Below are 12,046 nucleotides of genomic sequence, written 5' to 3'. Positions count from 1 at the left end.
TCTAAGTTGCTTGACGGAAAACCGGAGACTTTTTCAAAACGTAATTTATAACAGCGTCTCCACATTGTTTCCTACACTTCTCCTTCTTGAAGTTTCATATACCTTGCAAATGTTCACGCTGCCAAATTAAAACTTCAAAAAGTTGAAACCCATTTCTTGAGCTTTTTTCCGATCCCCATCTTCTTCCCAAACTATTCATCTCCATCTTATCACTCGACTGATGTCAACTAGACACACGTTTTTACCCCCATACGAGTAGATCAAGAACCATACCAATGCAAACAAAACAAAAATATGATTACGTAGCTCTCATCTGAAAATTAAAAAATAAAAACTTGAACATGAGTTTCACGTGAACCGAACTGGAACGAAAGTCCAAACAGATTACCATCTGCGAAAAAATTAAATTGGCGATTAAATTTGAGAATTTTCTTATCACAAGCGACAGAAACGGAATGATAAATTAAGTCAAGTGCTAGAAAACGCATCACATGGAGATAGTTCAATAGTTTCAAGATAACGTTCCGCTTTTCTTGATTATTCTCTGTAAGCAAACTGAAATGGTTTATAGTGTTATGCGTGGCCGCTAAATGTTAATGCTTTTCATAGTTATTTAGTAAGTCTTCTAGGGCAGACAGGCACCTTCCCCCTTAAATGCCTACGTGCCTGCCAACTCGGCATTCAGAGACAACTTCCTGCCACACTTTGGCAACTTATTTAGTGCCACTAAAATAAGTTGCCAAATTGCTGGCAGGAAGTTGCCGAGTTGTTGGCAGGAAGTCGCCACGTAGTGGCAGCAAGTGGGAAAAAACGCTCAGCAACATCTAAATGTTGGCAGGAATGTGCAAAAGTTTGGCAGGAAGTTGCCATAAAATGGCAGGAAGTTGCCTCTGAATGCCGAGTACTTCTTTTCCGCATTTTGGCGTGGAAGCAAGGGCCTCGTGTTACACGATTTAAGCGGTTCTTCGCTGTGAGACCCATTTTTACGAGACTTATTGTTACGGAACCGATTGTTGCGGGACCCATCCTTGCAAGACCCATTTTTGCGAAGCCCGTTGTGGTGAGACCCATCCCTGTGATAGGCTGGCGGTAGAAACTGAGACATTTCCTTCGTAACTACTCTGCAGCATTCTATGAGAAACGTCCACTGATTTGATTGAATAAGACACGTGGTCATTCTTTGATTTTGAAATTTCGCAAATCCCTCTGATTCATTTTTTTCTTTCAGTTGATGGATAGATTTTCAAATTAAATTTCCAGGTCCCCATATCATGCCATTCGACAAGAATTCGTTATGCGATAATAAGATAACACTCACTTTTGTTTGTTCGTTGTTTTCGTAGTTTGGTGCACACTGAGTACGGTTGCCACGTCATTATGCACCCACACCAAAAGATGTCATAGAAGATAGTATTATCATAACATTTGGGAACATACGAGAAGACGACAATATAGATGGAGGTCCTGAAGAACAGGTTCTTTTTAAAGAGAAGATTATTCATAGAATGAAGGAAATGAAAGTGTGATTGTTTGGACTAGATCAGATGTTGATGTCATCATTTATGCAAATCTGAACACTCTCAGCTGTTATTATGATTTCTTTACTAGATATGATCATGCTGTGATTTTTGTAGATGTGAAGTTGACTCAGTAATATTCAATTGAAACGCATGGCGCCACCTACCTACCTGAATCCTTTTATGGCAGTCACAGTTTTTGTAACTACTTGATGGCCCAATTCTAGTTGTTTTATTATTATGGAACTATTTCGCAAGTTGAAAAAATATTCCTATAGAAATAGTTAGATTGAATTACGTCTAAAAATGTATTAGTAATTAGCTTGCTATTAATAATGATATCATCAGTCTGCTCACCTCAAACATTGGTGTATTATTCACGTGAATCAGCAGCAAAAAAAGTTTAATAAGTTTAATTTTATTTACCGAATACACTGTTCTCTGTGTTTCTCACTGAAAATTTTCGCCTGGTACACGTGCCAGCCAGCCTCATTGGTCACCGATCACACGTGAATCATTGAGGTTCGTTTTTTAGTGAAATAAATAACAAAGCAAGGCGAAATAAAGTAAATAGGTTTGTTGAGAAATTAGTTGTGTTCGATGATTTTTGGGAGTTAAACGTGAGATGGTCAAGAAATAGTAACCAAGGATCTTTTACTGAAGCTGAGAGAAAATAATCCATTCCAGAAACACTCGCAAAGGCTTTTTTTTGTCTAAGCTTAGATGTTGGCTAAACTCTGGAAACCTCGAAATTTAGGTATTTTAATTTGCAGCTTCTCGTGTATTCAATCAGGAATGAGCGGTGATTATCGTTCGGCACGTTGATTATCGGCCAGTTCGGAAAATCGACAAATTACAGGTTATCCGAATTTTTCGAAGTTTTGAATAACCCGGTCTAGGTGAAACCCTGAACTGATCGCGGTGCCCTTTGGTGAATGCCCAGTTATTTGTGTTCATCAGGAAGTTGACGAGAATCTCAATTGATATTTCAACTTCTTCTAAAAAACAATGTCTCTAAGCAACAGAAGTTCTCTATAAAAAAGATTAATCGTGATCTGTTCAGTAGACACCGGTACTATTTTTGCTAAGGAATCATCTCTATCGTATTACTTTGTGTTTACTTCAAGTTGATCGTTCTTTTCTACAATGATCTACCCTCTGCCATCAATTTCATCAACTATCCACCTACTCACACTCTTTCATGGTACGTCATTGATCTATTCAGGAACAAGAATCGATCAGCTGTTCTCTTTTTCTTGCCATCATTCTTCTTCTTATTCCTCTTCGCTGACCACCAACCAGTGAAAAAAGAGATGAAAAACAAAAAGTGTCGGAGCTCTCTGTTCTTTGAAGATCATCCCTTTTACCGCCAATCTTCTTTTCTTCTTCAGTGTCTTGTTTGATCTCTCACTTGGATGAATAGATTCTATCATCTCTAAACGTCTAACATCTCCAATTGCTTCCGGCGTCTTCATCTACTTCATCTAGCGAAGACAAAAAGTAGGCGGAGTCAATAGAAGGGGGTTAGGGTGGTATTAAAGCAGCATGGCATTTTCGCTTTTTCTCAAGAGCTCCATTTTACTTTAAACTTATTCAATTAGTTTTTAGAGTTGAAGAACAAGCTCGACTAATATCTCAATTATTCTCCTGCAACTCAGATGGACTTTCACTTTTATTTTAGCTTTAGATCTCACTTTCCTGACCTAGACATACAAATTCCACACTCAATTCCAGTACTCCAGTTCGTTCTTTGATTCTTCCAAGTACAATAGCTCTCTCTATGTTCGTGTTTATGATTTTCCTGCCGTTGTTCTGCACACAACCCGCCCTCGTGACTTTTCCATTCACTCCGCCCCTCTCTCTTTTGCGGGACAATCTTTAAAAGCAACTGAATGGTCGAATGCAAACAAACCCTTTGGAAATTCTCTAGTTTTCGGTACAAACTTTTTCCTTCCTTTTTTTTCAAAATTTCAACTTTCTGCCATTCACGTCATGCGATCAAGATTCACTCCATCCTAAAGCGTATCTTATCTTCTTTGTTTTTGCCCCCTACCCATTACTTTATTTACTATCTAAAACTACAAAGAACCACCTGTCTCTTTAGTTTCGGGTCATTTTTTTCAAAATAAATAATAGCTCCGGCTCGGTTTCAGCGTTCTTCTCATATCCTTTCATCACACAAAAATGGTCCTTACCATCCCAACAATTGCTTCCGTTGCTCCAGTCAACTGTGAACTCAGTTTGGATTCCGGCCGTTGCATCAAGTACGTGGCAACCAGAAATTCAAACCCGAAAAATCATGTGGCAGAGGAATTGCCTATAATGAGAAAAAATAGTCACCAAGGTACGGTTCAATTTCAAATTTTTCCTGTTTGATCAGAAACGTCAGTTTCGGCATGCCTCGATAGCTCAGTTGGGAGAGCGTACGACTGAAGATCGTAAGGTCACCAGTTCGATCCTGGTTCGGGGCATTGCTTTTTTAATTTTTGATTTAATTTTGAAAATGTCTTATTTTCAGATCATCATGATGACTGGGAAGGTGTCAACACAATTTGCCACACTATTGATAATATTGTCAATGTTGAGATGGAAACTGACTTTTTCGATGGAAAATCTGTTTTGGAAATCGGATTCGTAACTGGACTCCCATCAGTATATGCTTTCGAAAATGGAGCAGAAGAAATTGCAATGCACACAATGGATAAGACTAGTTTGGAGCTTTACTGTCGTCCAACACTTAAGAGAAATAATATTCCAATGATCAAGACCAAGGTTTCATGTGGTACAATTGAAGAGGCAATGAAGTTCCTTGGCGGAAAAAAATTCGACATCATTTTGGCACCAGATCTTCTAAACCGGCAAGAAGCAGAATTTGATTTGGTTCACGAAATTCTGCACCAAGGACTCTCGTATGATGGAATTTGGTAAGTTTCAAAAAATCGAAAAAGAATTGCCCCGAACCAGGATCGAACTGGTGACCTTACGATCTTCAGTCGTACGCTCTCCCAACTGAGCTATCGAGGCACATTTTCCGCTGTTCATTTGAGTCTTCATGAAATATCTCTGTTTTGCAGTCTCTTCTCCTGCCGCACACACTACGCAAACGTTGACGGGTCGTTGACCGCCTTCTTACAACTGGTGAAAAGACGTCGTGAATTTGAAGCAATTGAAAGATGGTCTTCTCCAAGAACTGATATCATTCAACAAAAGGTTGGCAGAAAATTGAATTTTAATTTAAAAATTAATTTTAAACATTCCAGGTCTTTCAACTCACTCGTTCATTGTTCTGATCGTCGATGCATACCGAATCTTCATTTAATCCCAAACATCTGTAAATATGAAACTGAACAATGTGCCTTCTTGACACTGATATAATTCTCCATATTACGGTTATCTCATCACTCAAGTTTTATCCTCAATCTGTTTTTCTTTCGAAAAATTGTACTCATTGAAATACATCACATTTGATGATTTGTCGGTATAATAAATTAATTTAATTTCAAACTTCTTTCGGAATATTCTCTGTACTACTGCAAAAAAGAGCGGAACCCGGTCTTGACACGACAAATTTTTGTTAAATACGAGTAGGTGTGCGCCTTTGAAGATTACCGTAATTACAAACTCTCGTTGTTGCTGAATTTTTGAATTTTCAAAGTAGTTTCCTCTAGGAAAATACTTTGAAAATTCCGATTGAAATATATTTGTGTAAATACTAAGCATTTAGAATAAAACGATTTAATCAAAAAATTAAATGATAGTAATCTTCAAAGGCGCACAACTAACATTTGTCGTGTCGAGACCCACTACCGTACTTTTCGGACGAAAATCTCAAAGTTTCGTATCTGGATTATATCTTTATAACTTCATATTTCATGGAATAATTGTTTAACAAGAAGATATTTTATTTATAACGATTCCCCACACATTACAATAGTTTCGAGAATGTAATATCAAGTAAAAAAAAATAATCGGACGCATCGAATCCATATTATTTTATTGATAAACAATCTCTGGCTCCCCATTGACCCGAATATACGAATTCTTCACATCATCAGGTCCTCCTTCCGATCCTCCACCAACTCCAGAAGCCATTCCGGCTCTTCCGAATCGCAAAAAGTCCTGAAAGCTGATTAGAAATTGTTGAATGCTGTGCTCAACTCTCACATTTCTTCTAGGCGGCGCAATTTGGCTCATGAACTCGGGATGACCTTCCCGTTTTGTATTTGGACTCGGGCTTGACACAGAAATCGATGAAAGGGGAAGTGGTTTCTCATGAACACATATTTTGTCGATAACACAATCACGGTTAGAAGTGAATAGACAAGGAACAAATAATTCAACTTCTCGACATGTGGGAGCCAATCTCTATATTAATTTTAGAAATTTAATAAGTTATTCAAAAATTATAAGACGCACCATGCCAACTTTTTATGTTAAAAAGTTTTGAGAGTTTTGTGAAAATATCAACTACAAAATCTAACATTATTGATAGATCAATGATATTCTCCAACTGATCGGAAGTGTAAATTCAAGATTTTGTGTATATTTCCGAATGATTAGAAACCTCTACTGAAGCTTGATCTATCGAAAATCAAATGACTAATTTTTTGATATGATATTAAAACACATTATAATTTTGACAACAAAAAACAACGAACCTGAAATTTTGTTTTTTTTCTGTCAAAAATATACCCGGCCTCGACACGACAAATGTTCAATGAATGCAAAATGGCGTAAGCTTTTAAAAAATACTGTAATTTAAAACATTTGTTGCTGCCGAATTCAAATTGATTTTTCATAGCTTAAAAAAAAGTTTTTGTTAAAATTTTTGGGTTAATTCTGAGTTGTTTAAAACATGAATACATATATTTTCACAAAACTAAGTCGATTCGGCAGCAACAAAAGTTTGAAGTTACAGTACTCATTGAAGGCGCACATCTTTTTGCATTTATTGAAAAATTGACGTGTCGAGATTGGGTACCGTATATTTGACGAAGAAATCGTAAAAATCTCGTGTCTGGCTAATATGGCGAGGTTTCTATTTTTATAAAAATCTTACTAGAGGCATTGGAATAATATTAGGCTTTAACTTGTGGGTTGAGATTGTTCTACTTTCCACGTGACTCTTATGATCCAATGTTACAATGGCTCACTCAAAATGAAATAAAAAATTCACCTGTTGTCCAACGACACGCTCAAACGGAACAGCTCTTCCGGAGCGAAAAAGAGCACCGCGGACAGCCGCTGTTTCTTGAAGAACGACGAGAATATATAGAAGAATTGAAATTTTTGGAAGAAGCATCTCGTTGAGAGAGAATATAAAATAATCTCATAGAATTTAGGACCATCTTTTATACAATAGTATACCGGATGATAACCATGTTGTAAATCTATCAAAAGACAAATCTCGAAATCAGTATTGAAATTAATGTTACGTAAAATCCTAGAAAAAATAAATTAAAAGCTATAAATCTATCTTTGCTTCCTCTCAATCGTACGACTATATACTCAAAAACCAAATATGCTTGGTTTTCCTAGCACTCTCCGTCTCGGTCCCCCTCGACTCGAGAGGGCCTCGAGAATGTTGTAACGCTCAAAGTCCCCCATTTTTCTCCAGCCGGGCAGTGGCCGGATGGTCTAGAGGTATGATTCTCGCTTCGGGTGCGAGAGGTCCCGGGTTCGATTCCCGGTTCGGCCCAAACATTTTGCCTTAATATTTATCGTTAATTTTATGTTCTAGCGGTGGATTTCTTCAGGCTCGAGTTATTGATATATTTGAATACCTTGCAAAAATAAAGAACTTATTTTGGATATATTAATGGTAGGCGTTTTATTGTTTGAATGACCAAGTTGAATTATTCTTATTTAAATTCATTCCCGCTCTGCAATATAGATTTCAAAAGAACGTGCACAACACAAGAGTAATAGGAGCATAATAAGGACACTGTTAAAAACAGGAGTACCAGAGAAAAAAGACAAAAGATTTGTCAGAGTTTTAAATAATTATACTTTGCCACTTTTGTTTTCCAACAAGAAATTATGAGTTGTTCCAAAAACATATGCCTAATTACCATTCGTTGACTAATACTGTCACAAAAACACCGTAGTTTGTTTCAAAATCCAATCCGTCTTTGCAGTCCAAAAGATTCGATTCAGCCGTTCTAAACCGAAAATATTACGCCCACGGTTAGACCATATCATGTGGAAAAATAAATATTTACAGTTTAAAATATAACATTTTTATCGAGAATTATAAAACAGTTTTCTGCATGGAATAAATAATCAATGATTTTGAATGAACGAGCTTTTTTTTCAAACGATGAATCAATTGCGTCCTAGACAAATTGACAAACAAAATCAATACTCACGACCGGATCAATCAGAGGAGTGCTCCAATAGCCTCACAGTTTTTTTTGTACAAAGCAATGCTAACTATTGTTCGGTAAGTTGTTTCGTTTTTTCTCAGTTTTGATTTTTTTTCTCTGATATTGTTTTGTGAAACATAGTAGCAAGTAAGTAATAAATATCTAATAAATATCGGTAGATTCTAGCAACTTCCAGACTGTCCCATTGCCTAATTTAATAATTTAACAAATTAGTTTATTCGGTTTCAAAAAATGAATCAATTACACCCAAGACTGCGGTCAACAAACAAAATCTTCCACCCAAGTCCATTGTCCTGAAAAATTAGTTTTGTCTTCAAAATATTGATTCAATAACCCACATTCAAAGCGCTAACTTTCATGTCAAATTCTTGTCTGTACTTGAATAAAGTGAAGGTATTAACATGAAGAATCATTTCTCCTGATGTTTTATCTCCCTTGAAATCTTTAATTGTGATCTTTGGATCTTCGTGATGAGCAGCAAATTGTTGAAGCCATTTGAAGAACATTCCTGAAAATTTTATTAAAAAAGACTTTGAAATATTATTACAGAAACCAACCTAAATTTTCGTAATGTTGAGCATTACATTCATTGAACAACATTTCAAGATCCAGGTAATTATTGTGTGCCATGAAGGCTTCTGGTGTCTTTTTTTTGGATTACGTCGATTAGAAGTTGGACATAGAATTTGGTAAACTCCTGGAACGTAGTGGGATCCTTAGTAAGATCAACTACTTCAGGTTGATCAAAACTTTTCAGGAATCTTCTTGCTTTTGGTGCATTTTGCAGATCATGAGTACGAATCTGAATTTCAAAGGAATTATTCCTGCGTTTGGACATCAAAGTGACACGGGTTTCCGTTTCACATTCAGAAATCGATTTCGAATCGCTTGACATGACACGAGTTTTCTACAGAGGTTTGATTAAATTTACGAGGCATCATACCATTAAAAGGTAAAATTTCGTCACTAACTCTGATAAACACGTATTTCCACGGTTTTCACACAGTTTTAGTCAAAAGAAGAACTTACGATGAAAGAGCTCACAAGAACGGAAAAAGAGGCGAGGGCGAGAATAAGAAGACGCATTTTCGAATGATTTCTTCGAATGATCTGGGAAATATTTATGCATATTGATGGTTGGGATCACAAATCGAATTAAATTTTATTGATTTGAGAACATTTACTGTCCACCTCCGGAGAATGATCTGAAATTTTGTTTTTTTTTGAAAATACAAAAATCGCTGTGATGTGATATGAATTCATAAAATTTGGAACCCCGACTCCCAGTGTTTTGTTCATATAAAAAAAAGTAAAATAGTGACACTATTTTGATTTAAACTAAAAAACAAAAAAAAATAATTAGAAAAGTTCAAATAACTGTGGTCCACAGAGCAAAGCGGTTGAAAAGCGCCCTCGACCATGGTGCAACATCTACTTTGAAGGATCAGTGAAACACTAAAACACTATTCACCACACATCAAGTCAAACTACGAACAATTAAAACATTAGTTCCTGCTTCTTTTTCAAAAATTAGCTCCATAAAATTAATTTTCATTTATTTTCTTCTCTTTTTTTCTGCGCCTCCTCATATTCAATTATGCCTAACTTGACCCGTAAAACTGGGGGCTCAGGAGCAAGGATCCTTCAAATTAAAATGTGTTTTGGGACTCTCTGGCTCAAAATTGCTCAAAATGCTCTTTTTCTCTCAGAAAAATAGACAGAAATAGTTGTGTTCTTCTGGTTTCTGTCTGGCTGATATTGAGCAGGAAGTGCACTTTACCAGTGTTTTTTGAAAATTGTTTTGAAATCGGAAACAAAATTGAAAAAGCTCCCCAGCTATCATGCCACGTGGAACTGGAGCAAAATATTTACGACTTTTCAAAAAAGGTTAGTTAAAGTTTTTTAAACTGAAAATAGACTGAAAAGTTCCAGCTTCTACGCCGTCTAAGCCGTTCGAACCTTCAATAGAATCAGATATTCCGGCTATTGATGAATCTACAACAGGTTAGTTTAGAAGTTGAAAAAAAAGAAAAATTATGTTTTAAACTGTATTTTTGAAGTATTGAAGTATTTGATAAACCACGGTCAGTTAAATTTTCCAGAATGTTTATACAGAAAAAAAACTATTGCTTGCCTGCACGCTTGCAAAACCAGAAGACCTCGCCACGGTATCCATATAGTAGGCAAGTAGGCAGGCAGTCATGAAGTTGACGTGTAGGCACGTAGAAAACCTAACCATTTATATTCTTGTAAATTGGAAACAAACAAGGGGCGGGATCGTCCGGAATCCAGTGAAATCGTACGTCTGATTTGGTAGCCCTACTTGTTAGTTTCAATTTTCTTGTAAGCACGTAGGCAGGCATTGTTTGCCTGTTTAAAATGTTCGTTTATTTTTCATTTAAAACTTCATATCTTTTCAAACGTCGCTTGAGTTGAAACTTATCTAGTTTTAAATTCTCAATCCGACGTTCAATTGATCTTTTCTCCTAAATTTCACAAAAAAGTTCGGAAGACTTCAACTTTTCGTCAATTTCTCAAAGATTGAAAAACCTAACAACCCCTACCAGTTTCTACCAATATTCTTATGTTTTTCTTATGTCAGTTTTACACCGAAAACATGAAAACCCATCCTCCTTCCGACATTTTGCACATTTTTGTCAGTCAGTGCTCTTCAGACACATTTCTCCAGCTCCCTCCTTTTCTTTGCCTAACATCGTATACCCCTACTTCTACTACTCTGCGTTTCTTCATCTCACACACTATTCTCGCGATTTTTATGTCAAATCGCAAAACTGTCCCCCGGGAACAATGGCCAAAAAGAGGGCGCTTCTCACTTCTTGGTGTGGTGGTCCCGAGGTTTTCAACTTGTTCAGAATGAGATAGTTTGATACTTTTACTCATGAAGTTTAGGTTATAATCATGAAAAACAATTTTTTTGGATTTTTTTTTTGGTTTTTCAGTATTTTTCTGACAGCGATACCCAACCCCGTTCCCTCTATGTACATTCTCCATCAATATTGAAGTAATAATCCCGTATTTGCTGGTATATCATAGATCGCGGCGAGACCACACACAAATTACTGTATGCACCTTTAAAACTTTTTCTCGTTCAATAATCCACACAGTTCCATCATTATTAGTTTTTCTTCAAGCTTTCGAATTTCCGAAGGATTACAAAATAAGACCTCCTTTTCTTTTTTTTTTCCAAAAATGAGTAAAAAAGGGAAAATTAGAGGAGTGTGAGGAACGAAAAAGGAGCGATGAAAAAATGAAAATGAGAAGGAAAAGTGGAAAACAATTGAGTTGACTGCTGCTCTAGAACCAGCAGCCTGAAGAAGCGAGGCCAAATACTTTCGAGAAGAACACTTTTTTTTCATAACATACTGTATCCGATTTTAATAGAATTTGCATTACTCTATGAATTGAAAGAAAATAAAAAGTACACGCAGTCAGCAGGATTCGAACCTACGCGGGCAGAGCCCAATTGATTTCTAGTCAATCTCCTTAACCACTCGGACATGACTGCTCGGAAAAATTAGAACAAAAATGACATACTATTTTTTGCACAAGTTTGTGTTCGACTGCCGGGAATAGGGTGTAAACTGTGCCATCATTAAATTGATTTTCATATTATTGAACTCTATAATACCCAAAACGTAGTTCCATATACTAGAACCTTTTCCTAGCTACCTATGAAATTCCTTCTCTTTTCCCATTTCCATTGTCCATAAAACTCAAAGGTAGCCGCTTTCTTCTTTTTTTTTTTCAATATGCCAATATCTTCAAATATTCCCCCACAAATATTTTTTATTAACCTATATTCAAAAAAAGTTATATCGTTGTATATCTGTCTTCCATTTCTCCTTTTTTCAGTATTTTGTGAGGTTTTGTGGAACAATCTATTCAAAAGAGTGATTTTCCATAAATATATAAAAGTTATAAACAATACCATCTGCAAATTTCTTTCCGTGATTCCAAATATTGTTCCAGATGAAATATTCTAAACAAAAAGAGGGCAAAAACCGAAGAGATCAGAGCCATTTTTCAAACCAAATGCCTCTTTTTTTGAAGTCTTACGACGAAAAGAGCACAAAAACTTTTCTCGGGAGCACTCCGACCTTTTCAAGATTTATTCGCGTTAGT

At 36.3% G+C, this 12,046-nt stretch overlaps 3 protein-coding genes and 5 non-coding genes across 9 annotated transcripts; 3 read left to right on the top strand and 5 right to left on the bottom strand.

Annotated features, from left to right (window-relative positions):
• Positions 1-3,670: 3,670 nt before the first annotated feature.
• Positions 3,671-5,018, top strand: F22B7.9 (uncharacterized protein). The gene is made up of 4 exons (NM_066507.5): positions 3,671-3,861; positions 4,036-4,441; positions 4,592-4,727; positions 4,778-5,018. Exons 1-4 carry the CDS (start codon positions 3,702-3,704, stop codon positions 4,805-4,807), a joined length of 732 nt encoding a protein of 243 aa, NP_498908.2. The 5' UTR covers positions 3,671-3,701; the 3' UTR covers positions 4,808-5,018.
• F22B7.15 lies at positions 3,915-3,988 on the bottom strand. The gene has a single exon (NR_052554.1). It is a non-coding gene; the product is annotated as an Unclassified non-coding RNA F22B7.15 (non-coding RNA).
• Positions 3,916-3,988, top strand: F22B7.t4. Its single transcript has one exon. It is a non-coding gene; the product is annotated as a tRNA-Phe (tRNA).
• Positions 4,469-4,541, bottom strand: F22B7.t3. Its single transcript has one exon. It is a non-coding gene; the product is annotated as a tRNA-Phe (tRNA).
• A 383-nt stretch (positions 5,019-5,401) lies between the features above and the next one.
• Positions 5,402-6,829, bottom strand: flp-23 (VVGQQDFLRF-amide). 2 transcript variants are annotated; one of them, NM_001306724.2, is made up of 3 exons: positions 6,694-6,829; positions 5,682-5,882; positions 5,402-5,636 (listed from the first exon to the last, which is right to left on the bottom strand). In NM_001306724.2, exons 1-3 carry the CDS (start codon positions 6,817-6,819, stop codon positions 5,511-5,513), a joined length of 453 nt encoding a protein of 150 aa, NP_001293653.1. In that variant the 5' UTR covers positions 6,820-6,829; the 3' UTR covers positions 5,402-5,510. The 2 variants fall into 2 exon arrangements, with proteins under 2 accessions (NP_001293653.1, NP_498907.3); NM_066506.6 differs by lacking the exon at positions 5,682-5,882 and having other exon boundaries at positions 6,694-6,827.
• Positions 6,830-7,143: 314 nt separating this feature from the next.
• Positions 7,144-7,215, top strand: F22B7.t5. The gene has a single exon. It is a non-coding gene; the product is annotated as a tRNA-Pro (tRNA).
• Positions 7,216-8,103: 888 nt separating this feature from the next.
• On the bottom strand, positions 8,104-8,707 carry F22B7.3 (uncharacterized protein). Its single transcript, NM_066505.2, has 3 exons — positions 8,461-8,707; positions 8,242-8,411; positions 8,104-8,196 (listed from the first exon to the last, which is right to left on the bottom strand). Exons 1-3 carry the CDS (start codon positions 8,531-8,533, stop codon positions 8,140-8,142), a joined length of 300 nt encoding a protein of 99 aa, NP_498906.1. The 5' UTR covers positions 8,534-8,707; the 3' UTR covers positions 8,104-8,139.
• Positions 8,708-11,347: 2,640 nt separating this feature from the next.
• F22B7.t2 lies at positions 11,348-11,429 on the bottom strand. The gene has a single exon. It is a non-coding gene; the product is annotated as a tRNA-Ser (tRNA).
• Between the last annotated feature and the right edge of the window lie 617 nt (positions 11,430-12,046).

The sequence above is a fragment of the Caenorhabditis elegans genome, chromosome III, assembly GCF_000002985.6.
Source record: "Caenorhabditis elegans chromosome III".
NCBI lineage: Eukaryota > Metazoa > Nematoda > Chromadorea > Rhabditida > Rhabditidae > Caenorhabditis > Caenorhabditis elegans.
The sequence above is the reverse complement of the archived record's forward strand: the minus strand, read 5'-3'. Positions and strand labels throughout refer to the sequence as shown.

Bases quoted from the DNA above. Each gene is read 5' to 3' on its own strand.
- F22B7.9 (NM_066507.5), top strand. From the start codon at position 3,702: ATGGTCCTTACCATCCCAACAATTGCTTCCGTTGCTCCAGTCAACTGT. The intron at 3,862-4,035 runs GTACGGTTCAAT...TCTTATTTTCAG, and splicing joins GAGAAAAAATAGTCACCAAG to ATCATCATGATGACTGGGAA. The intron at 4,442-4,591 runs GTAAGTTTCAAA...TCTGTTTTGCAG, and splicing joins CTCTCGTATGATGGAATTTG to TCTCTTCTCCTGCCGCACAC.
- flp-23 (NM_001306724.2), bottom strand. From the start codon at position 6,819: ATGCTTCTTCCAAAAATTTCAATTCTTCTATATATTCTCGTCGTTCTT. The intron at 5,883-6,693 runs GTGAATTTTTTA...AAATTAATATAG, and splicing joins AGCGTGTCGTTGGACAACAG to AGATTGGCTCCCACATGTCG. The intron at 5,637-5,681 runs GTGAGAGTTGAG...ATCAGCTTTCAG, and splicing joins TTGCGCCGCCTAGAAGAAAT to GACTTTTTGCGATTCGGAAG.
- F22B7.3 (NM_066505.2), bottom strand. From the start codon at position 8,533: ATGGCACACAATAATTACCTGGATCTTGAAATGTTGTTCAATGAATGT. The intron at 8,412-8,460 runs GTTGGTTTCTGT...TAAAATTTTCAG, and splicing joins TCAACATTACGAAAATTTAG to GAATGTTCTTCAAATGGCTT. The intron at 8,197-8,241 runs GTGGGTTATTGA...CTAATTTTTCAG, and splicing joins TGAAAGTTAGCGCTTTGAAT to GACAATGGACTTGGGTGGAA.